At 41.1% G+C, this 24017-nt stretch overlaps 1 protein-coding gene and 1 long non-coding RNA gene across 2 annotated transcripts in view; both read right to left on the minus strand.

Moving 5' to 3' along the window:
* LOC310999812 (uncharacterized protein) overlaps positions 1-24017 on the minus strand; it is a gene marked incomplete at its 3' end in the record, with an annotated part of 39587 nt that overhangs the window by 10627 nt on the left and 4943 nt on the right. Inside the window, exons 5-16 of the mRNA XM_083990378.1 lie at positions 22720-22851; positions 22264-22377; positions 19251-20237; positions 18239-18412; positions 17235-17408; positions 16959-17005; positions 15769-16198; positions 15544-15633; positions 11005-11136; positions 10839-10899; positions 10099-10321; positions 9495-9670 (exon numbers count right to left, since the gene is read on the minus strand). Coding sequence (XP_083846504.1) covers positions 9495-9670; positions 10099-10321; positions 10839-10899; positions 11005-11136; positions 15544-15633; positions 15769-16198; positions 16959-17005; positions 17235-17408; positions 18239-18412; positions 19251-20237; positions 22264-22377; positions 22720-22851 — 2740 coding nt within the window. The remainder of the gene's footprint in view (positions 1-9494; positions 9671-10098; positions 10322-10838; positions 10900-11004; positions 11137-15543; positions 15634-15768; positions 16199-16958; positions 17006-17234; positions 17409-18238; positions 18413-19250; positions 20238-22263; positions 22378-22719; positions 22852-24017) is intronic.
* On the minus strand, positions 20702-21456 carry LOC310998767. The gene is made up of 2 exons (XR_014596014.1): positions 21232-21456; positions 20702-20770 (listed from the first exon to the last, which is right to left on the minus strand). It is a non-coding gene; the product is annotated as an uncharacterized lncRNA (long non-coding RNA).

The raw sequence follows: 24017 nt of genomic DNA on the forward strand, positions 1-24017 counted from the left end.
CTGATTGATGCAGTTTCTCCATTTCACCTGTAGAGAAGAAAGAAAACACAGGTCCAGTTAATGTCTCTGTGCAAACCTGACATGACTGCATTAGGATGACACCAGAATTAAGTAAAAATACACAAGTTTCATGGTTCTGATCTGATACTGGATGGATGGGTTTAATGTTTATGAGCTGATTTAGGGTGACCACCACTCATCACTGTTTTTGGACACCTGCCCCAATTCTTTGACATAAATATAAAAAATATGGAGAGCTGATGGCCATTAGTCTCATTTTGTGTGTTTTTGTTTGTTTTGGCCAACAGAGGGGGGTGTAGTATGGAAATGCTTCAGAATATCTTTAACCTAATATTAGCAAATTATGTAGAAAAAACAAAGCTCTGTTATCCCACTATAAAAAAACAAAACAAAGCAATGAGAATCTGACTGCTATTTATCACAGGAGGCCAAACGTACAGTAAGTAGAAACGTGTCAAAGAGAAAAGAGGAGCAAAAAGAGTGAGGAATTTATTAAATTAATCATGAAAACACTGAAAAGGGTTGCTTTTGTTTTATGAATTTGCTCATGTTTGTTGGGGTGATTAGCATTACTGTATCTAATGTGCAATTATGTATGCATTTAAATATGCATTTTTTATGTAATTTTTAATCTTAGTTAACCCTAGTTACAATAGAAAGTTGGAAGAGAAGACAAATACCTAAGTAGACTAGTTCAGCCAGTTCAGCCAGATACTGTAGCTCAGAGAGATAGTGATCCAGTGTTCTCATTCCAAAGTTTATTAAAGTGATAGTTCAAAATACATTAAACAGAGCCCTTGTTATTCCATAGGCAATATGAAAACGTTGGGTAATTCACTGATAAACTGAGAGATATTGGGTTTTTGTAATTTTTAACTTCTAAACAGGTTACAAGTTAAAAACCAAAGGAAGTCTGAAGAATGTTTAATTTCCTATTAACGAGCTGGACCGTCTTTGTTGTTGTTTTACCGCCGTTTTATCTCCAAATCCTGTCATTCACATTAACATTTATATTAATATTAACAGTAACTTACCGTTTAACGGCTGGAGTCGTTGTCGGTGTCACTCCCTCTTCACAGAAACGACAGAGAGTCCACAAACCTACAACGGTGTGGTGCAGGTAAATCTCAACACAGCAAACCCGAAGTAACCCGAAGACACCCGACTCCCAGGGACCAATCACAGGACGACGACAGCAGAAGGAGGCTTTGTTAGTTTAGTTTCGGTTCAGTTCAGTTGGTTAGAGACTCACTCTACAGGTCTGTCTGCTTCATTCAGGCTCTTTACACACTCTGTGATGATGTCTGAGTAAATTTAAATGTTTAATCGGTTGTGTCTTTATGTCACGTGATTGTTGCCTTGAATTTGAGAGCAGCCAACCCCCTCGATGACCCCACACTCCGTCAGGTGTTCACCGGTCCCACAGTGTTTCCACAAACAGGGAACAACAGGGACGTTTGTTTTGATTGAAAATATCTTTTTTGTTTAAATCAACATTTTTTTGATTGAATAATAAAGACACAAATGTACCTCCATAAATGTTTCTATATGATGACAGCGGTGTCCGGGCAGTGAGCTCCACTGTGGTTGCTATGGAAGCACATTAGTGCCAATATGATGATGATAATGATGAAGAAGAAGTAAAACTTAATGTTCAATCAAGAGATTGAAGTCATACTTGTGTGACAAAAACATAATAATTGAGAAAGTTACAAATATCTAATAAAAAGTGATCATTGATAAAATGGCATAGGCTCATTATGAGGAGAAAAAAAATCACAATTATAAAATCATAATGATAAAATAAGTCATAATGGTGTAGCAAAATGTGTATTGAGGAAAAAGATTAAAAGAGAAATTCACAATTATGAGATAAATAATAATCATCAAATAAAAAAGTAATAAATGTGAGACAAAATTTCATAATAGTGAAATAAAGAGTAATATTAATCAAATAAAAAGTCATTATTGTGTAACAAAATTACATAATTGAGATTAATTGCGATTGATTGTGATGATTTTGAGATAAAATTACATCATTAAGAGATAGCAGGTATTCTAAAATCTTTTCAAACTGTGAAAATCACTGTTCTTTGTATCTCATAATTTCAAATTAAAAAAACAAAAACAAACAAATAAACAAACACAAAATTAAAAATCAGTTTTGTCTCCTTTACATGGGCTTCTGAGTAATCACCAAAAACAAAAGAAAACTGAAGCAGATGTAGAGTGGATCACGTGACCTCTGCACTGCTCCTCACCCCACAGTGATGGTGTTGTGAATCTCTATGAACCGGTTAATACACATCTCTACACAGTTTTAATGAAAAAGATTAAGTTACCCTAAGTTACCAGAAGTCACAGCTCGATGGCGACCTCTGCTGGTCAAAATGCGGCACTGCAGAACAACTGTACACAATTCAACTGTACAAACTGAATGTTAATGACACGTAAATAACAACAATGTATAAACTGTTCATTATTGACAAGATATATTTTTTTTATTCTTTATATTTTGAATAAAAAAATATAAAGTTTTCTGTATTTTATTGCAGTATGTGATTTTCAGTCATTGATCTGAACTCACACACATCATCAGTGATCAGCTTATGGTCTTCATGGTTGTAATCAATTCAATTTTGACTGTAACAGATGTGAGAGACAGTTGGAAAAAACTTAGATATTACATTTCATTTAACATACCCCATTGATATTGAGCTAAATCGGGGTACTTGAAAAAGTAAATTTTTTTGGTTTTGGTTTTGATCTTGAATTTTGAAAAATACGGTATTTAAAACAAAAATAAATGTACAAAATGTTTTTTCAGGTTGAATATAATTATGATCAACTCTGGTAATGTTAATTTTTCACTTTCATATGTTTTGATATTTGGGATCCTATTTCTTTCAGTTGCATGTTTTATCTTTTCAGATTCAGATCTCAGTCTTTTAACAGTTTCAAATCTTTTTCTTTGGTTTCAGATCTTTCTTTTTCAGATTCTCCTCCTCTTTCTGCTGCTTTCCCGGACACTGAATCCTCCGCCTCCGACACAAATAAAAATTATTTCTTCAAACACATGACGACCCGTGACAGGCAAACTGACCGGGCCAGACTCACCCTTCCACTCATTTCCTCCCTCTTTTCCAACTTTCACTCCATCCTTCCTCCCTTTTGCTGCAGCTGCAGCTCAAACAAACTACATCCACGGCAGGAGGCGGTGCATCAGACACTGACAGGCTGCTGTCACATTTAATTCTGCCTTGTGATATCGAAGAATATAGCCAATAATCGTAATTGCAATCCCGATTGGAGATCGTTTTATCGCCCAGCCGTATTAAAATGTACTTAATTTTTTTTTAATTCCATAAAAACCATACTCTTGAAAATGATTTGGCATGCCCACTTCGCGGCCATAACTTGTGGAGATTAATCATTTTAGATCCTACGTTCCCTGAAGGCAACATGATAGGGGAAGGTCTCTAGCCTTTTGGTCGAGCTGTCTGTCATGATGCCATGCCCCTCTCAGGTGAGGTCACGCCCCACCACACAAGCAACAACTTAATTAATCATCATTAAATTCGTTTTTTTAGAAAATTGACCGGATTCTCTCGCTTTTCTGTGCCCGACTTCCTGTCTGGTACGATCTGGTCTATCCAGCTTGACAAACGGCGCTCTCGGCGCTCGCGGCTTGCGTGAAAAATAGAACTGAACCGATCTGAAGCGCTGCAGGCGCACGGGGAGCCAATGCAGCGATTTTAAAAGTGGTGTAATATAAGTAACATAAATAATAACAATGTAAATCGTTTATTATTCATAGGTTGTGTGAGGGACCGAGTCGTTGCAATGAGGACGACAGATAGTAACTTCAAAAAAAGGGGTTTTTATTTACCCAAAATATACAGCAACAAAATTACTCAAATGAACATAAGGTCTGGGCCCATAAAAGAGGTCAAATTAACAGAACTGTACAAAAGTCAACTGAATAAACTAACAGAAGACAAAACAGAATTAAAACAGACCTCACTAATGAACACAAGGGCGAACTTATATACTGGGTGGTCAGCCCATACTACCAAAAGAGGGGTTAACTTTTAACACAAAAGACCACAGCTAATTCACAAACCAAACAACTTAGGAAAGGTAACTTATAGAATAAACCCCATCTATACATAACCAAACAAAACTGACCTTACTAATGATCTAAGGAAAATAATAAACATAACTAAAACACTCAATTTCCCCCCACGGTGCACAGGTCCTTGGGTTGGCCCAATTAGTGCTGCCTCTTATAAAATGGTCGAGCTTGTGGGGGTGGATCCTTTTATCTGGAGGATCCCAGCAGCCGCACCAACAGCACCAGCAGCACCGGTAACTCAAAAGAACAAAAGAGAAATTAGAAACAATACTGAACAAAAGCTAACTAAACATGTGTGCTCAAATAGAAACTAATGTACTGTCAAATAATAAAGTATATTGTATACAACCAAAACCTGTGTGAGTTATTTCAATATTTAAATGTTAACTTAATTGAATGTATAATGCCCATAAACAAAATATGGTAACATAAATATAGAAACATGGTGTATAATGTGAGTGTATAATGTGAGTGTAGGTGCACAGGGCTACTACCCTTGTATCATGGCTGTATGGTTGTATTTTAGATACTTTATATTTTGAACATAAAGTATTTTTTTTCCAGTTTTTTTAATGATTTGCAGTGACTGATCTGAAATCACACACATCAATGATCAGTTTATAGTCTGATGCTGTGTAAATTAATTCACTTTTGACTGTGACAGACACAGTTGGATGAAATCAAATATTACTTATTTTACATACCCCAATGGATGTTTATTATTACAGTCAAGTTCAAAGAATTTAATCATTCATATTTCAGTCTTTACGGATGATGAAAAGTTGGTGATTAAGTGCAAGTCAAGTTATAGGTTAAAGGTCAAAAGTTACCAGTGAAGTATAGTGTGACATCAAGTGGCAGTGAGAATCATTGAACTTTTTCTATAAAGTGTTACCACTCTAAACAAATTCTAAAACAGAGAATAAACATCCTCTGCTGCCTGATCTTGTTGTCTTTTGTAGTTTCTCCACATGATGGGGAGACACCTGTTGGGGGACAGGTGAGGTATTTCACTGCCAGGTGAGTCATCTCTGCTGACAGGAAGATCCTCTGAGTTAATTCAGCGGACACAGCGTGATAGAGGAACCGGGGGCTCTAAACCCTGGGTACACAGGCTCAGTGAACTTGGTGAAGAAGGTGTGGAGATGTGTCAGTGACCGTCCAGGAGAGACTCTGTAGAAGGACAGGATGCCAGCCTCCCAGTCCAGATACACCGCCACCCTGTGGCTGCCCCCGGAGGGGACTGCAACAGCAAAGCTCTTGCCTTCATGACATGCAGTGTACCTCTGAAAATAACAGTGCAGAGACCAGGACATCCTGTTGAATCCCAACAAACAGTCGTTGCTCATACCCTTGCGGCCAATGCTCTTGTAGGTCACCCCAAACCTGGCCCAGTTCCCTCCCCACTCCACCTCCCAGTAGCAGCGGCTGCTCAGGCCCTGCTGGGTCAGGACTTGGGGCCAGTAGTCAAACCTGTCAGGGTGGTCGGGATATGGCTGCTGCTCCATGCCATAGGCAGCTTTTCGGTTTCCATCAGAGATAATGAGAAGTTTGTGGGTGGTGTTCATATCCAGTGTGAGATCACATACATCTGAGGCAGGAGGAAGAGATACAATTAGAAATAACACAAGTCTAATATCATTCATCACAAACCTCAAAACTACTGTAGCTCATCCATCAACCAATAGAGGTGATTCTCAATCATTGTGTAGGACACTCAGGCTACTGCCATTACACTCGGCAGCTGTATATGGTCTTGTTGACTCTAATGACATCATCTGTCAAAGTCTCATTATGACCCCTAACGCTAAGACACCTTCTTCAAGTATCTACAATCAAGTCCAGTTGAGCAAGATACAAGGTTTGACCGGTGCCAAAGTTTCTCCCTGTGATCAACAATGTGTGTGTGATGTCACCACTGAATCTCTTTTACTAACTTACATTTAGTCAGTCCATATTTTAGCCAGCATTCTGCATTGTGGTCGACTCTGTGGGGAGAATGTGAAACATGCTGTCAAGAAGATCTGGATCACAAGGTACAGAAAGTCACTTCTCATTAAAGATGTCAGCCTGATGAGGTGAGACTTGTTCTGACCGCTACCAATCAAATTTAATTATTTTTTATCCATATCAATGGACTAGTAATGAAATGTTCTTGTGACATAGCAGCACATCAACTGTGTTTTTTACCTCAGTTTGGTGAATTCACATTGTCCCTCCTCCAGAGCTTCAGAGATGAGCTTCACTCCAGACTCTCCCAGGTGATTGTAGCTCAGGTCAATCTCTTTCAGGTAGGAGGGGTTGGACTTTACTGCTGAGGCCAAGAAACCACAACCTCTCTCCGTAACGCAGCAGAACCACAACCTGGTGAGCAACAGAATTCAAATTAGACTCAAACAAAAGCTCCTAAAATGTTAAAGGTGTACAGAAAAGAAAACTGAATTTGAGCCCACTCTGGATCATAAAATTAATGTGATAACTCATCTTTCAGACGTTGTAGGCCAAACTTTGTGCAAAATTCTATTTTTGAGTAAATCCGGGATGAAAGTGTGTATTTTTTTTTTTCGCATTGGATAATGCAGGCGCACGAATGATACGTCAGCCTGTACACGATTCACCAGCCACTGATATTGGATCCGTCATCCGTCATTCAAACGTCTGAGACACGCACACACACACGGAGCTCGGTCTCGCCCCAAGCTTTGAATATCCCGCCCGCTCGATAACGACCAATCAAATTCGTTTTCCTTACTCGGGTAAACTCGTGTTGCAGCTCGTGACAACTCGGCGCGACAAACAGGACAAACGGCCATTTCTGTACACCTTTAAGAAGCTGAGTGTGTCAGGACAGAGTCATGGTGAGGGACAACCACTGTTCCAGAGTAACGTAACCTGAGTGTTTCCAGTTTACAGCACTCATTTCCCAGTCCGATGCTGAGTCGCTGCACTCCTTCGTCTCCAATGTCATTGTCGCTCAGATCCAGCTCCTGAAGCTGTGATGAGGAACAGCTGAGGACTGAAGCCAGCTGTTCACAGCATCTCTGGGTGAGATCACATCTGTTAAGTCTGAAGGGACAAACAGAGAAGCCATTTGGACAAATCTTGCAGGGACCATGACTGGATGTTATACGCCCTTTTAGTCTGACATCAGTGGGTGTACACAGGTATTTAACCAGGTAGGAAGAGTGAGCTAATGTAGATGTTGTCTCCACACCAATGGCAACGAGACCCCATCTATGTTGTTGGGTATTAACAGGTTTTTTGACCAATGGAAAAGGGGCTCAAGTTTGGTATAGGCCATCAAGGAGTTATTTACTTCAGAGGAAAAGGGTTGGCAAAAAACACAATTATCGACTGATGCTTAACTACCAGTAAGAAAATATTAGGAACTGGAAGAGATTCAGAAAATACATGGTGCTCACGTGAGTGTCTTCAGTCTGCAGTGTGGACTCTGGAGTCCGGGACAGAGGAGCTCAACTCCAGAGTCTTGTAAACTATTGTCACTTAAGTCTAAATCACACAGCTCTGATGCTGAGCTGAGAGAGGAGGACAGCGCCTGGCAGCAGGTTGCACTGAGTCCACAGTCATTCAACCTGATGGACGAAAGACTTTAAGTTAGTACAACATGGAGTCATCTGCAACACTGAGTTTGAAAGGTGTGTGCTTAAGGCTTAACAAACACCCTTATTACGTGTCATGGGGAATTACAAAGATTTTCAGACACTTGCTTTGCTGATTTGGATGCCTCGAGGACCAGGAGGAGCCTCTGAAGACCTTCTTCATTCCTGGAGTACTTCTTCAGTTCAAACAGCTCTAGATTCTCCTGAGAGGTCAGCAACACAAAGACCAGAGCTGCCCACTGAGTTGAAGAGAATTCATCTGTACCAGAGTCTCGGCCTGAGTCCAAGTACTTCTGGATCTCCTTCATCAGAGAGTCATCATTCAACTCACTCAGACAGTGGAAGAGATTTATACACCTGTCAGGGTGAGGACTCTGCTGGATTCTGTCTCTGATATACTTGATGGTTTCCTTGGGACTCTGACAGTCACAGGCTTGGACCTGAATCTTCAGACCTCTGAGCAGATCCTGACTGCAGTCCAGAGAGAGTCCGAGGAGGAAACGCAGGAAGAGATCCAGGTGGCCATTGTTGCTTTCTAAAGCACTGTCCACTGCTGCTTTGTGTACGTCGGACACAGACTTTGCTTTGGGTGATTCTCCAGATTCCTTGATCATCAGGTTGACATCACTGACCTTGTACGTCACATGGACAAACAGGGCTGCAAGAAACTCTTGGACAGACAGATGGACAAAGCAGAAGACTTTATGCTGCAACCAGGACTCTTCCTTGAAGACCTGAGTGCAGACCCCTGAGTAGATAGATGCCTCTTTGACATCAATCCCACACTCTCTAAGATCCTCCTCATAGAAGATCAGGTTGCCTTTCTGCAGCTGCTCGAAGGCCAACTTCCCAAGGGACATAATCGTCTTGTAAGTGCGTTGAGGGTCCAGTTCTTGCTCTTTGCAGTACTTGGCTTGCATCTGTGTGGTCTGGTGTGCCAGGAAGTGGATGTACATCTGAGTCAGTGTCTTTGGCATCTTCCCTCCTCCTGCACTGGCAAACATTTTTTCCAGGACAATGGAGGAAATCCAGCAAAACACCGGCACATGGCACATGATGTGGAGACTTCTTGTTGACTTGATGTGAGTGACTACTCTTTTGGCCAAGTTTTCATCATCAATTTTCTTGTGGAAGTACTGCTCCTTCTGTTGGTCACTGAAGCCTCGTATCTCAGTCACCCGGTCAACATACTGTGGAGGGATGCAGCTGGCTGCAGCCGGTCGGGTAGTGATCCACACACTGGCTTTTGGTAGAAGATTACCTGCAATGAGGTTTGTTAGCAGCACATCTACTGAGGCCACCTGTGTAGCATCACAACATCTCTTGTTTCCATTAAAATCCAGATCCAGTCTGCATTCATCAAGACCGTCCAGTACAAACAGGATTTTGTACGTTTTTAGGTCTTTGAGTCCAGATTCTCTCAGGCCTGGAGTGAGGACATACAGAAGCTCCATCAGGCTTGTTTCCTCATCTCTGAGTAAATTCAGCTCCCTAAAAGGAAGTGAAAACAGGAGCTGGATGTCCTGATTGGCCTTGTCCTCGGACCAGTCCAACATGAACTTCTGTGCCAGGACAGTTTTACCGATTCCTGCGATCCCCTGGGTGAGAACTGTTCTGATTGGTTTGTCATGTTTGGGTAAGGGCTTGAATATGTCGTCACACTTGATTGGTGTTTCTTCTGACCTTGGTCGGTTGATGGCCTTCTCAGTTTGTCTCACCTCATGTTCACTGTTGATTTCTCTGATGCCTCCATCACGTAGGTAGAGTTCTGTGTATATTTTATTGAAGGGTATGACATTTCCCTGGTGTTTAATCCCTTCAGACATGTACTTATATTCTCTTCTCATAGAGGATTTAATTTTCTGCTGATACACAATGAGTTCTCCATAAAACCCTGAAGAAAGATTTATCATTAGTCAACTTAGAAGAAAATGTAATTTTTCTCTATCTGTCTGTCTGTCTGTCTGTCTGTCTGTCTGTCTGTCTGTCTGTCTGTCTGTCTGTCTGTCTGTCTGTCATTATAACGATTGGCTGATGTATGCTTGAATTACAGTGACTTCTTGTTTAATGGCATTTGCCATACCACCATGGGCAGGCTGTTCAATCAAAAAACTTTAGAGCTTCTCAATTTAGCATAGACACCAATGAATTGCAAAAACAGTAATACACATTTCAGCTGAAATTCAAAATGGGTGACTTCCTGTTAGGTTTATCTCTGCAATATTTTCTGTAGGTCTCTTCATGTTTGATGTGTCTAAAAAATAGATGACTCTGAACTCACACACAGAGGATATTTCAGTATCAATATCTCTAATCTCTTACTTTGCTGGAGGAGGGAGACATATGCATCTTGTTTCATGGTCTTCAAAACATGCAGGACGATCTGCAGAAATCCTTCTTTGGCTCCAGTTTCTGACTCAGTCAGTTCTTCATCGACCTCCTCCTCCTTTTCTTTACCTTCCTCACTCTCTCCACTGGGACTGAGGACGTTCCAAACTCTCATCATGTTTGATTTCATGAATTCTGAAACTTTGTCCTCAAAATCCTGAAATAAAGAAATTTAAGTTCAATAATATTTTCCAGAGATATGATAAATGGACAATTTAGAGAAGAAAACAGTGCTGCATCTTTGGCTTTGTCAGGTCTGCTGGCAGCAGCTATCTGTTATACAGAGTGCACATAGCAGGAGGCCAGCCCCCCACCCCCCACAGAGCTCCTTTCTTTAAAGATACAGTATGTAAGAAATCTAAAGCAACTGGCTGTAAAATCGTCCTAATATGTAACAGAGACTCAGGAATAATTTTCATATAACATACTGAACTCACCAACAGCAATCCTACAGCCAAGATATTTGCATTAATTTTTTTTTTTTGCAGACCGCAAATCATGTTTATGTTTTGAATTTCTATGGTTGGCATGTGTCGCTACCCAGCGCTTTCTCCCTGTCACAGCGCCTGTGGCATTTCAGACTCCGGGTTGCCAGTTAGTTGCTGTGTTTTGAATTTGACTGCAGCAACAATTTAGGCCAAATTCTTACATATCATACCTTTAAATACACCCACCTTTTGGTTCAAGGTCTGACTTGAAGCAGTCTGGTCACTGGAAGCTCCTGAGTGTGTCCATCTGTAAATACATGTGCAGACTGAAAACACAGGAAGATCTCACACTGACAGTTATGTTTTGCAGAAATATTTTTTTCGGTGTTGGAGGACACGTTGTCCTTCTCACCGTTCATCAGGAGGAACCTCTGTTCCACTGAAGAGCAGAGGTGGGGTCATGGAGTTGTCGCTCTTCAGTGAGACTCCACTGGGACATGATGATGCTGCTGCTGGTCTCTTCTGACATTTAGAAAGCTTCTTTCTTAAAGCAGAAGTAAGCGGAATGTTTGTGTTAATATAAGTCTTAAATAGTTATATCTTCTCTTATACAGAGTGTTTGGTCTGAAACACGGGTCTGTCAGTCAGTAGATTGAAACATTAATGTAGACAACTATTTTTTATTTTATTTTATTTTTTACTCGCCTATGTGTTAATATTTATCTGTAAAGGGTCCTCAATGATGCTATTAACGTGGGTGATCTATAAATGCCCTTAAATTATTGAAAATACCACACTGCTCATTCACCAACAATGCAGAGATGTCAGTTCTTGGGCGCTTTTGCAATACCCATATTCCGCCATCAGGAGGCGCTTCCATTGAACCAATGCTATCGTTACTTGGATGTTGCTTGGATGTAGGTACTATCTAATTTGTGAATTAATTCTTTGTAACAAGGGGTAGACAATATAAGTTCGCTTTTTTCTACCCCCTTTCATTCAAGAGTTACAGTATTGTCACTGTTTATTTTATTTTTTGTTTTTATGTTTGACAAATGAATGAAATAAATAAATAAACTAAACTAAACTAAACTAAACTTACTCTCTTTTCCAGTGCTCTAGCCAAAACAACCGGATCGCTTACTTCTGCTTTAAAGGGCTCTTTAACATGTGTTTATGTTTGCCTTCCGGCCCCCAAAATGTGAAAATTGACAAAAAAATCTGTAATTTTCAGGCTCCCTAGGTTGAAATCCATGTGGTTTTACGAGCTGTTCCCTCAGATGTCTCCCAATGATGTAATTAGTTTTCGAATTTGCATAACCCCACCCCTACCTGGTACCAGTAGAAGGGGCGGGCAAGCAGTGGTTCATTTGCATTTAAAGGGACAGGCACTGAAACCAAACATTCTGAACAGGGCTGTTTTAAGAGGATGAAAAGAGCTGTGGTGTTTGATCATTGGGGTATTTTGATGTGACAGACATTTCTTTAAGGCGCTTGGGAACTATTCTAATTTGTGGAAAAGGGGCAGAATATGTCTCCTTTAAAGTATATTTTGGGCATTTTTGCACTTATGTTGATAGAACAAGAAAGCAGGGAGAGAGACTGGGGGAATGACATTTAGTAAAGATAGTCATTGCCAGACGTTGAACCAGTGATCACTGCTTAGGGGCAGACTCTGCCATACGGGACGAGCTCTAACCACTCGACCACCAAGCATCCGCAAAGCTTCGTAATCCTTTGGCTTCCTCATATGATCCTTTTTTGCATTTGGCTTCATTAAAAATATATAATTAAACACATAACATATTAACTGACAGCTGAATTTCTAAATAATTAACTTGGCTTTTGATTAATTCTGTCAGTGTTTCTGTTTTTATCTCAGTTCCTTCTATTCAACCTGATTTTATTGTGCTTTTGGTAAAATAAAATAAAATAATAATGTTATTACCGTTATTATTAATATTTCTAACAGGTTTACTCACACATCTTGCAGGTCACTGCTGACCAGATCAGACCTTCCTCCATCTGCTCTCTCGTGTCTTTCACCTTTAATGAAAACAGGGGGGAAAAAAAATATTCTGGGCTTTTATCTGTGAAAGGTCAAATGAACACAGCTCTGAAACTAGTTTGACAGTCTCACAAACATAACACATTGGTGTATTTGTGGATAAACACACAACCAGACACGTTTTATATGACAACTTATTTACCCAATAATACGAGTCTGTAACAGTCTGTAGCTGTGTCTGTAGAACATGTTCATTTAGTACCTTGTCTCTCGTCTCCATCACTTTCTGTCTTCCTTTTTCTCTGAGCGTCTCCATCTGGTTTCCTGTCTCCTCCGTCCTCAGGGTCGAGCTGTGATTGATGCAGTTTTTCCATTTCACCTGGAGAGAAGAAAGGCTCTGAACTGTACGACAAGATTTTTTTTAAAAATCTTTCATTAAAATGTATCTGAAATTGGATGGATGAAATTAATGTTAGTGAGCTGATTTTGGGTGACCACTCATCACTGTTTTTGGTGGCCAACAAATATGAAATATAAAGATATAAAATGCTGATATAAATAGAAAATAGAAATTTCTTTGACCTAAGATTATCACATTATCTTGAAAAAACAAAGCTTAAGTTATACCACTACAAAAGAGTAAAGAAGAAATCAATAAGAGTATGGCCTGTTTAGGCTTTCATACATGTAATCTACCATGCTATGACAAATTAAAGATGTAGTGCAACAATAAGTAAGACCATTCCAAAGTTCTGAAAATAACAAGACAAAACAAAATAACAACAACAAAAGAAACAAAGAGGAAAAATGGCAATAAATGTGCGGAAAACATAAACAATGAAAATAAAATAAAAACCTAGATATAAAAGAAAAGCAAAAAGAAAAGAAGATGACAACAACAACTGATAGAGATTTTTTTTATTCCATATATTAAAATCTTGGATAAATTATTAATAAACTGACACATATCTGGTTTTTGAACTAACTTCTAAACAGGCCACAAGTTAAAAACCAAAACAAGGCAGTTCAAACTTATAGCGATTAAACAACAGAACAGATTGTTGTTTAATTTCTGTAAAACTGTCTCTGTTTCTTGTTGTTTTCCTGGTATTTTATCTCCAAATCCTGTCATTAACATTAACTGTCACTTACCTTCTAACGAGTGGAGACGTTGTCGGTGTCTCTCCGCTGCATTTCACCTTCTGATATTAATGAAATGACAGAGAGTCGAGTGACGCAGTTAGATGATACAAGGTCACGGTCACTGCAGAGACCTGATGGAGCCAGAAGAAACCTGACACACCTGTGGACCAATCCCAGGACAGGACGACACCGGGAGGAGGTTTTGTTGGTTTAGTTTCGGTTCAGTCAGTCAGAGACTCAGCTGCAGCTCAGTCTGCTTCAGGCTGTTTACACACTTTGTGACCACATCTGAGTAAATTTAATACTTTGTACAAAGATAACCAGTTGTTGTGTTTTTCTGCCACTGTCACCTTGCATTAAAGAACACCCCATCCACCAGGATCCTCTATGACCCCGCCCTCTGGAAGGTGCACATTCAGGTGTTCACTGGTCACACAGTGTTTACATATTTATGTGTAAACATGAGATGTTTCCCTCTAATTACAGCGTTGTCCTGGGCAGTGACCTTGATTTAAAAAATAAAAATATGTTAAGTCAACCATGAAATTAAAGTCACAAATGTGACAAAAGCCTTATAGTTGAGATTGAAAAGTCAATTAGGATGATTATCTAATAAAAAGTAATAACTGTGATAAAAATTCATATTGAGAAAAAAAAATCAGTATGAGATAAATACAAATCATCAAATAAAAAAGTAATGTGTGACAACATTTCATAATCATGAGATAAATTGATCAAATAAAAAATCGTAACTGTGTAATAAAATTAGGCTACATAACTGAGGTGAATTGAGAGATGATTATGCAATAACAAGTCATAAGAAATAGATTTAAAAAACAACAAAATTATTTTAAAAATCAAAAATGTGGAAACAATGCTCTTTATATCTCACAATTTCAACTTTTTTCATTTTTAAAGGATAATGTATATTTGATGTTCCATTGGATTTTTAAGAGCAGAAGGAAAGCACAGGTCTGACCAATCAGAGACTGTCTAGCGATTATAAGTCCCGCCTACCTTTGTCTGCTTCTTCCATTTCATGTGGAGTGACAGAGAGAGACATTGGGCTGCGTTGGAACAACTTGAATAAAGACGGTAAACAGAGTAAAACTCGCCAAAACCTGACAAGACAGGGTTTAAACAAGATTCCACTGAATTCTGCTTGGAGTTGATCCAGATAGCAGTTAAGAGTTTGTTAGCAAGCACAAGCTAACTGCTAATAATTTCAGCTTGATGTGACTTTTCCTAAACTGATCATAACACATCAATGAAAAATGTATATTTTTTATTGACAAGAGCAGTAAAGTCACTTCACAGCACAAGGAACTTGATGTGGCGTCAGGTGCAGACACAAAAGGTACAAAAGATAGTAAAAAGTAGCAATGAAATACAAATGTAAATTGTGCATTATTCATAGTACATACTTTTTATACTTTACATTTTGAATATAAAGTATGTTTTTTCAGTTTTTTTATGATTTTCAGTCACTGATTGATTTGAAAGCACAAACATCATCAATGAACAGTTTAGTCTGATGTCATTACTTTTTATTTTACAAATCCCATTGGATGTTTATTATTACAGACAAGTTCAAATAAATAAATCATTCATATTTAAGTCCTTATGGACGATGAAAAGTATCATTGGTTCATTGGTGATTAAATGCAAACTTACCATTTACCAATAAAGTGTCTAGTGTGACATCAAGTGGCAGTAAGAATCATTGACCTTTTTCTAAAAGTGTTACCACTCTAAACAAACTCTAAAATAGAGAACAAACAACATCCTCTGCTGCCTGACTCTTGTTGTGTTTTGTAGTCTCTCCGCATGATGGGGAGACACCCGTTGGGGGTCAGGTGAGGTATTTCACTGCCAGATGAACCATCTCTGCTGACAGGAAGATCACACTGTGTCAGCTAGTTCAGCTGACACAGTGTGATAGAGGAACCGGGGGACCAGACTCTAAACCCTGGGTACAGAGGCTCAGTGAATGTGGTGAAGAAAGTGTGGAGATGTGTCAGTGACCTTCCAGGAGAGACTCTGTAGAAGGACAGGATGCCAGCCTCCCAGTCCAGATACAATGCTACCCTGCGGCTAGCCCCAGAGCGAACCTCAATGGGGTAGGTCTTGTCTTCATGATAGGCAGTATATCCCTCATCAGTACAACGCAGAGCCCAAGACATTCTGTTTGATCCCACCAAACAGTCGTTGGTGGCACCTTTGCGACCGATGCTCTTGTAGGTCGCCCCGATCCTGGGAAAGTTCCCATCCCACTCCATCTCCCAGTAGCAGCGGCTGCTCAGGCCCTGCTGGGTCAGGACTTGGGTCCAGTGGTGAAACCTGTCAGGGTGGTCGGGATACGGCTGCTCCTTGCCCTGGGAAACTTTTCGGTTCCCCTCAGAGATAATGAGGAGTTTGTGGGCGGTGTTCACATCCAGTGTGAGATCACATGCATCTGAGGCAGAAGGAAAGGGTAAAATTAGAAATAACACAAGTCTAATATGATCCACCACAAACCTGTCTGTCTCAAATCTGACCACAACCAAAAACATCTGTCACTTACTGTAGCTCACCCATTGACCAATAGACCAGAGCGGCTTTTTTATGCAAATGAGAATGACTGATGCATCCTGGGTAATTTAGGGGCAGCACCCGGCATTTTTACATTGCACTCAGTGGCTTTTTGTGTTTTGATGGAGCGTAGACTAACTAACAATCAATTTGAATGTTTTATTTTTTGTTTCTTTTGTAGCACTATGTCGCATAATTATTTTGACACCCTCTTTGAAACCCACCGTTCACACTATCTTGAAAAATTACAATTAATTAATCTAGCGGTATGCTCATTTAGCCTCCCACAATGATCAATGACCCCACAGAGTGGCCAGAAATGTCTTACCCAGACATCTACACGTATTTGGTTGATTCACCGGGGAGGTTTTGGCTTAGTGTTGTCTGTAAATAGCCTGTTAATAGCCAACTTTTTGTTAGTTAGTTTGTCAAGCGAGTTAGGCTGAACTTTTCAATGGAGGGATGCTGGGCGCTGCCCCTAAATTACCCAGGATGCATCAGTCATTCTCATTTGCATAAAAAAGCCGCTCTGGTCTATAGACCCCGTTCACACCAGGGCCCAGTCAGAAACAATTCAGAACAGGCGATAACCAGTACCTTGAGTGTACGTGTGTGTTACGTCACTATAGAATATTTAAACTTACATTTGGCCAGTTCAGGTTTTAGCCAGCATTCTGCATTGTGGTCGACTCTGTGGAGAAAATGGGAAACATGTCAGGTTGATCTGGATCAGATTTTTACTTATTTATCATAATAGGACAGTGAGAGAGACAGGAAATCAGAGAAGAAAAGGACAGTGATGACATTGACTATGTAGGCTGTGCTCTACGGGCGAGACACCAGAATGCCCACAAAACGGATTTCTAATGATATTCAATGGTGATGTAGCAACACATTGACAGTGTTTTGTTGTTTTTTACCTCAGTTTGGCTAATTCACATTTTCCCTCGCCCAGAGATTCAGAGATGAGCTTCACTCCAGACTCTCCAGGGTGATTGTAGCTCAGGTCAATCTCTTTCAGGTAGGAGGAGTTGGACTTTACAGCTGAGGCCAAAAAACCACAACCTCTCTCCGTAACACAGCAGAACAACAACCTGATGAGAAACAGAATTAAAATGAGTCTCAAACAAAAGCTACTAAAATGTTAAGAAGGAAAGCCGACTTCCAGTTGTGGTGGCTTTCTGAGTAGACGCATGTAAGACTGCTCTGCTACCAAACCCTTTCTAAAAAGCTAAATTCTCTGCGTCATTCAGCCCAACTACATACCTGCCAACGTTCGTGGAGCGATGCACTGTGGACATTAGGGATGGAGAGATTCACCCATTCATATCGGTGGTCCAATACAAATGCTTGCGATGCAACTGCACCGGTAGATTCAGGGTGCATAGGATATAATTTAGGGTTGAATTTACGATGCATCTCTTCTAGCCTGTCTACATTGGTAAATTCCATGGGAACTGGGATGCACCATCACGGAAGCCGTGTAGTGCTGGAGCGGCAGGTTGATACTCGGCCATTACTGACAATGGGAGCCTCCAGTGTTATGTTGTAACTAGTAGGAGGGCCGTTGTGGTGAGCTGGGAAGCAGTGGTAGCGGTGGATGCTAACGGTTAGCGGTTAGCATCCGGGGAACAACTGGCAGGGCTAGTAGCCCTCCATGCAGCACTCTGCTGCATGGAGCTACACCTGCTCTGTCATTGACTGGCGGGAAAAAAAAACTCTCCCGCGCACAGCAAAACATGTACGACTTGACTCTTTTATGTTGTTTTGTGAAGCACTTTGTAAACTTGTGTTTTTAAAGGTGCTATGGATAAAGTTTTATTTTTATATAAATTATTACACACTGAACATTTAAGAGGCAAAGCTGAATGTGTCAGGACAGAGTCATGGTGAGGGATGGACCACTGTTCCAGAGTAACGTTACCTGAGTGTTTCCAGTTTACAGCACTCATTTCCCAGTCCGATGCTGAGTCGCTGCACTCCTTCATCTCCAATGTCATTGTTGCTCAGGTCCAGCTCCTGAAGCTGTAATGAGGAACAGCTGAGGACTGAAGCCAGCTGTTCACAGCATCTCTGGGTGAGGCCACATCTCTTCAGTCTGAATGGATGAACAGATAAGTCATTAGGACAAATCCTACAGGGACCATGAGTGAATGTTACACCCACTTTTCAACTGACATCAGTGGGGGTACACAGGTTTTTTGGAAGAGTGAGCCAATGGCAAAGAAACTCTTCAGTTTGGTATAGACCATCCAAGAGTCGATAGGTTATTGACTTAAGAAGAGAAGGGTTGGCAAAAGCACAATGATCTGCTGATGCTTAACCCACAGAAAGAAAACATTATGAACTGGAAGAGATCCAGAAAATACATGTTGCTCACGTGAGTGTCTTCAGTCTGCAGTGTGGACTCTGGAGTCCATGGCAGAGGAGCTCAAGTCCAGAGTCTTGTAAACTATTGTCACTTAAGTCTAAATCACACAGCTCTGATGCTGAGCTGAGAGAGGAGGACAGCGCCTGGCAGCAGGTTGCACTGAGTCCACAGTCATTCAACCTGATGGACAAAGACAAAAGACTTAAAGTTTGTATAACATCATCTACAAGTCATCAGTAATCTACAACACTGAGTTTGATAGGTGTTGAAAGGTGCGCTTAAGGCTTATCTTTGTAGGATTTGCAGAGACACTTACTTTGCTGATTTGGATGCTTCGAGGACCGGGAGGAGCCTCTGAAGACCTTCTTCATTCCTGGAGTATTTCTTCAGTTCGAACAGCTCTAGATTCTCCTGAGAGGACAGCAACACAAAGACCAGAGCTGCCCACTGAGTTGAAGAGAATTCATCTGTACCAGAGTCTCTGCCTGAGTCCAAGTACTTCTGGATCTCCTCCACCAGAGAGTCATCGTTCAACTCACTCAGACAGTGGAATAGATTTATACACCTGTCAGGGTGAGGACTCTGCTGGATTCTGTCTTTGATATACTTGATGGTTTCCTCACGACTTTGAGAGTCACAGGTTTGGACCTGAATCTTCAGGCCTCTGAGCAGATCCTGACTGGAGTCCAGAGAGAGTCCAAGGAGGAAACGCAGGAAGAGATCCAGGTGGCCATTGCTGCTCTGTAAAGCACTGTCCACTGCTGCTTTGTGTACGTCAGACACAGACTTTGCTTTGGCTAATTCTCCAGATTCCTTGATCATCAGGTTGACACCACTTTCCTTGTACATCACATACAGTGCTGCAAGAAACTCTTGGACAGACAGATGGACAAAGCAGAAGACTTTATGCTGAAACCAGGACTCTTCCTTGAAGACCTGAGTGCAGACCCCTGAGTAGATAGATGCATCTTTGACATCAATCCCACACTCTCTAAGATCCTCCTCATAGAAGATCAGGTTGCCTTTCTGCAACTGCTTGAAGGCCAACTTCCCAAGGGACATAATCATCTTGTAAGTGTGTTGAAGGTCCAGTTCTTGCTCCGTGCAGTACTTGCCTTGCATCTGTGTGGTCTGGTGTGCCAGGAAGTGGATGTACATCTGAGTCAGGGTCTTTGGCATCTTCCCTCCTCCTGCACTGTCAAACATCTTTTCCAGGACAATGGAGGAAATCCAGCAGAACACCGGCACATGGCACATGATGTGGAGACTTCTGGTTGACTTGATGTGAGAGACTACTCTTTTGGCCAAGTTTTCATCATCAATTTTCTTGTGGAAGTACTGCGTCTTCTGTCGGTCACTGAAGCCTCGTATCTCAGTCACCCGGTCAACATACTGTGGAGGGATGCAGCCGGCTGCAGCCGGTCGGGTAGTGATCCACACACTGGCTTTTGGTAGCAGATTACCTACAATGAGGTTTGTTAGTAGAACATCTACTGAGGCCACCTGTGTAGCATCACAGCATCTCTTGTTTCCATTAAAATCCTGGGGCAGTCTGCATTCATCAAGACCGTCCAACACAAACAGGACTTTGTACATCTTTAGGTCTTTGAGTCCAGATTCTTTCAGGCCTGGAGTGAGGCTCCATCAGGCTTGTTTCCTCCTTTCTGAGTAAATTCAGCTCCCTAAAAGGAAGTGAAAACAGGAGCTGGATGTCCTGATTGGCCTTGTCCTCAGACCAGTCCAACATGAACTTCTGCACTAGGACAGTTTTACCGATGCCAGCAATTCCCTGGGTTAGAACAGTCCTCACTGGTTTGCCATGTTTGCTAAAAGGCTTGAAGATTTCATCACAGTTGATTGGCGTTTCTACTGACCTCGGTCGGTTGACGGCCTTCTCAGTTTGTCTCACCTCATGTTCACTATTGACTTCTCTTATGCCCCCATCAAGTAGGTAGAGTTCTGTGTATATTTTATTGAATGGTATGATATTTCCTTGGTGTGTAATCCCTTCAGTCATTTGCTCATATCTCCTTTTCATATAGGATTTATGTTTCCGCTGATACATGTTGAGTTCTCCATAAAACCCTAGGAGAATAAAGATTTATCATTAGCCAACTTCTATCTATCTATCTATCTATCTATCTATCTATCTATCTATCTATCTATCTATCTATCTATCTATCTATCTATCTATCTATCTATCTATCTATCTATCTATCTATCTATCTATCTATCTATCTATCTATCTATGCATGCTGATGTGTGCTTGAATTATTGCAACTCCCTGTTTCATGGCATTCGCCATTCAAAATTCGGAGCTTCTCAATTTAACATTGACAGATGTCACCAATCAATTGCAAAACAGCAATAAAAATTCCTGCAGAAATTCAAAATGACTTCCTGTTAGGGTTATCTCTGCAATGTATTAATGTTTGATGTGTCTACCAAATTTCATACATGTAGTAGAAACATGACTCTAGTCTGAACTCACACACACAAACCCTTCCTGAGATGATATTTCAATGTCAATATTTCTAATCTCTTACTTTGCTCGAGGAGGGAAATGTACGCATCTTGTTTCATCATCTTCAAAACATGCAGGACGATCTGTAGAAATCCTTCTTTGGCTCCAGTTTCTGACTGAATCAGTTCTTCATCAACCTCCTCCTCCTTTTCTTTACCTTCCTCACTCTCTCCACTGGAACTGAGGACGTTCCAAACTCTCATCATGTTTGATTTCATGAATTCTGAAACTTTGTCCTCAAAATCCTGAAATAAAGAAATTTCAGTTTAATAATATTTTCCATGTATAGAGCTGCGATTTCACTGCCGGAACTAGTTCCTTTGTGCGTTTCGACCGCAGGAACCAGGAACTAGGAACTAGGAACTAGGAACTAGGAACTAGGAACTAAACTGTAGTTCGGGGTAGTTAGAAAAGTTCCTCCCAAAACAGCCCTGGTCAGAGGTAGGTACTTTCGAAAGGCACAACACAGTGTTTCTTGAGACACGAGGACTACGCTGGCCGACTGACCGTCCGACTGATCCTCGACCCTTCCTAATGCAGACACCCCGCAGGTGAACCGTGGGCGGCTGGTTTATGCCCCAGCCCAGTCTCTCCACACTTGAACACCCATCCTCCGCTGTCCTGTTTTTTTTGTCTCTATCTTTTTTCTCTCAAGGGAATGGAGTAACCAATAATATAACTTGCAACTAGAAATGTTTTTTCTTGTACGTTCAATTTTGTCCTAATAGGTTATATTTGGCGATTTGCATAATCTCCCCAGGACTTTGGGCCTTGGTGGAAACGCAGACAACAGTGGGCTGTAGGAACCTTTTAGTTCCGGGCACTAAAGGTTCCTGGAACTTTTGGTGGAAAGTTTCCCCCGAAATGCAGCTTAAGATTCACCCACCTTTTGTTTCAGGGTCTGACTTGAAGCAGTCTGGTCACTGAAAGCTCCTGAGTGTGTCCATCTGTAAATACATGTGCAGACTGAAAACACAGGAAGATCTCACACTGACAGTGAGTTAATATTATTATTATTAAATATTTTATTAAGCCCTGGACACGTTCTTCTCACCGTTCATCAGGAGGAACCTCTTCTCCACTGAAGACTGGAGGAAGGTTCATGGACTTGTTGCTCTTCAGGGAGACTCCACTGGGACATGAAGACACTGCTGCTGCTGGTTGGACTCTGTAACCGAGGACAAGACGACACATGTCTATTTCCTTAATATTCACTGGCATTGGCTTATTTCAGAAGACATTTCAGATCCAGAGGGACGCTTGGATGCCTAAATGAACCATTGTTGTTAGAAAGCGTCTTTTCTTAAACCTATAGTCTACTCTGATTGTTTATGATTGCCAAGCTCTTTTATATATTATAGCTCTTGATGCAAACTGGTCACTGGAAGCTCCTGAGTGTGTCCATCTGTAAATATATGTGCAGACTGAAAACACAGGAAGATCTCACACTGACAGTGATGTTTTACAGAAATATTTTATTCAGTGGTAAAGGACATGTTGTCTTTCTCACCGTTCATCAGGAGGAACCTCTGCTCCACTGAAGACTGGAGGAAGGTTCATGGACTTGTTGCTCTTCAGAGAGACTCCACTGGGACATGAAGACGCTGCTGCTGCTGGTTGGACTCTGTAACCAAGGACAAGACTAAACATGCCTTATTTCCTTAATATTCAGACATTTCAGATCCAGACGGACGCTTTGATGCCTAAATAATAATAATAATAGGCTAATAATAATAATAATAATAATAATAGTAACTTTCTACAGCACTTATCGAAATTAAAATTACAAAGTGCTTCACGTTTAAAACAATATCAATTTTAGAGAGTACAATACAATGAAGTTACAGTAGGAAAAGGAAAGGCCAATCGATAAAAGTGAGTTTTAAGAAGAGATTTAAAAGGAGATACTGAGGTTGCTTGCCTCCCTTGCTGGAGGATCTCAGGCACCGATCAAGCTTGTAGGGAGATACAAAGTCAGATATGTATGCTGGAGCCTGACCATTTGGGGCTTTAAAAACAAGCAGTAAAATCTTAAAATCTATCCTAAAAATCACAGGTAGCCAGTGGGGCTGCAAGGACTGCAGTGATATGCTTGTTTCTCTTAGAAACTGTTAAAAGCCTGGCTGCGGCATTTTGTAACAGTTGGAGTCTCTGTAAATTTTGCCTGCTAAAACCAGAATAGAGCACATTACAATCATCGAGCCCAGAGGAAATACAAGTGTGGATAACTTCCTCTAGGTCTATGAGGGAAAGGAAGTATTTAATCCTGGAAATGATTAAAAAAGCATGACTGTAGCACTTTGGTCACCTGAGAGTCAAAGCACTGCTCAGAGTCAGTTATTATGCCCAGGTTTCGAGCCGACAACTAAAGCCTCGAGTGGTAACAAGTATGAGGGCCGTTGTGGTGAGCTAGCTCGATGCTAACTTCGGCTAACGGTAGAGGTTAGCATCCGCTGTTAACACCCTCTTCCCAGCTCACCACAACGACCCTCCTGCTCCTTACAACATAACACTGGAGGCTCCCGTTGTTGGTGACGGCTCCAGCGCTTCACTCAGACTCTGGCCCGGACTGGCCATCAGGAGAACCAGGAGGTTTCCCGAAGCGCCGGCCTATGATTGGCCTGCTGGCCTGCGTCTCTCTCTCTCTCTCTCTTTTTTTTTTTTTAAGTCTGCCGGTCAGCCGGCGCCGCGGCTATCTGACTTTTTTTTTTTCTAAGTCAGAGAGGCAGGCCTGGCCAATCAGAGGCCACTCAGGCCAGTAGCATGTGAGGAGGACAAGGCGATTGGTTTGTTTTGATTAACACCCGC

Source organism: Trachurus trachurus (assembly GCF_905171665.1).
Source record: "Trachurus trachurus genome assembly, chromosome: 16".
NCBI lineage: Eukaryota > Metazoa > Chordata > Actinopteri > Carangiformes > Carangidae > Trachurus > Trachurus trachurus.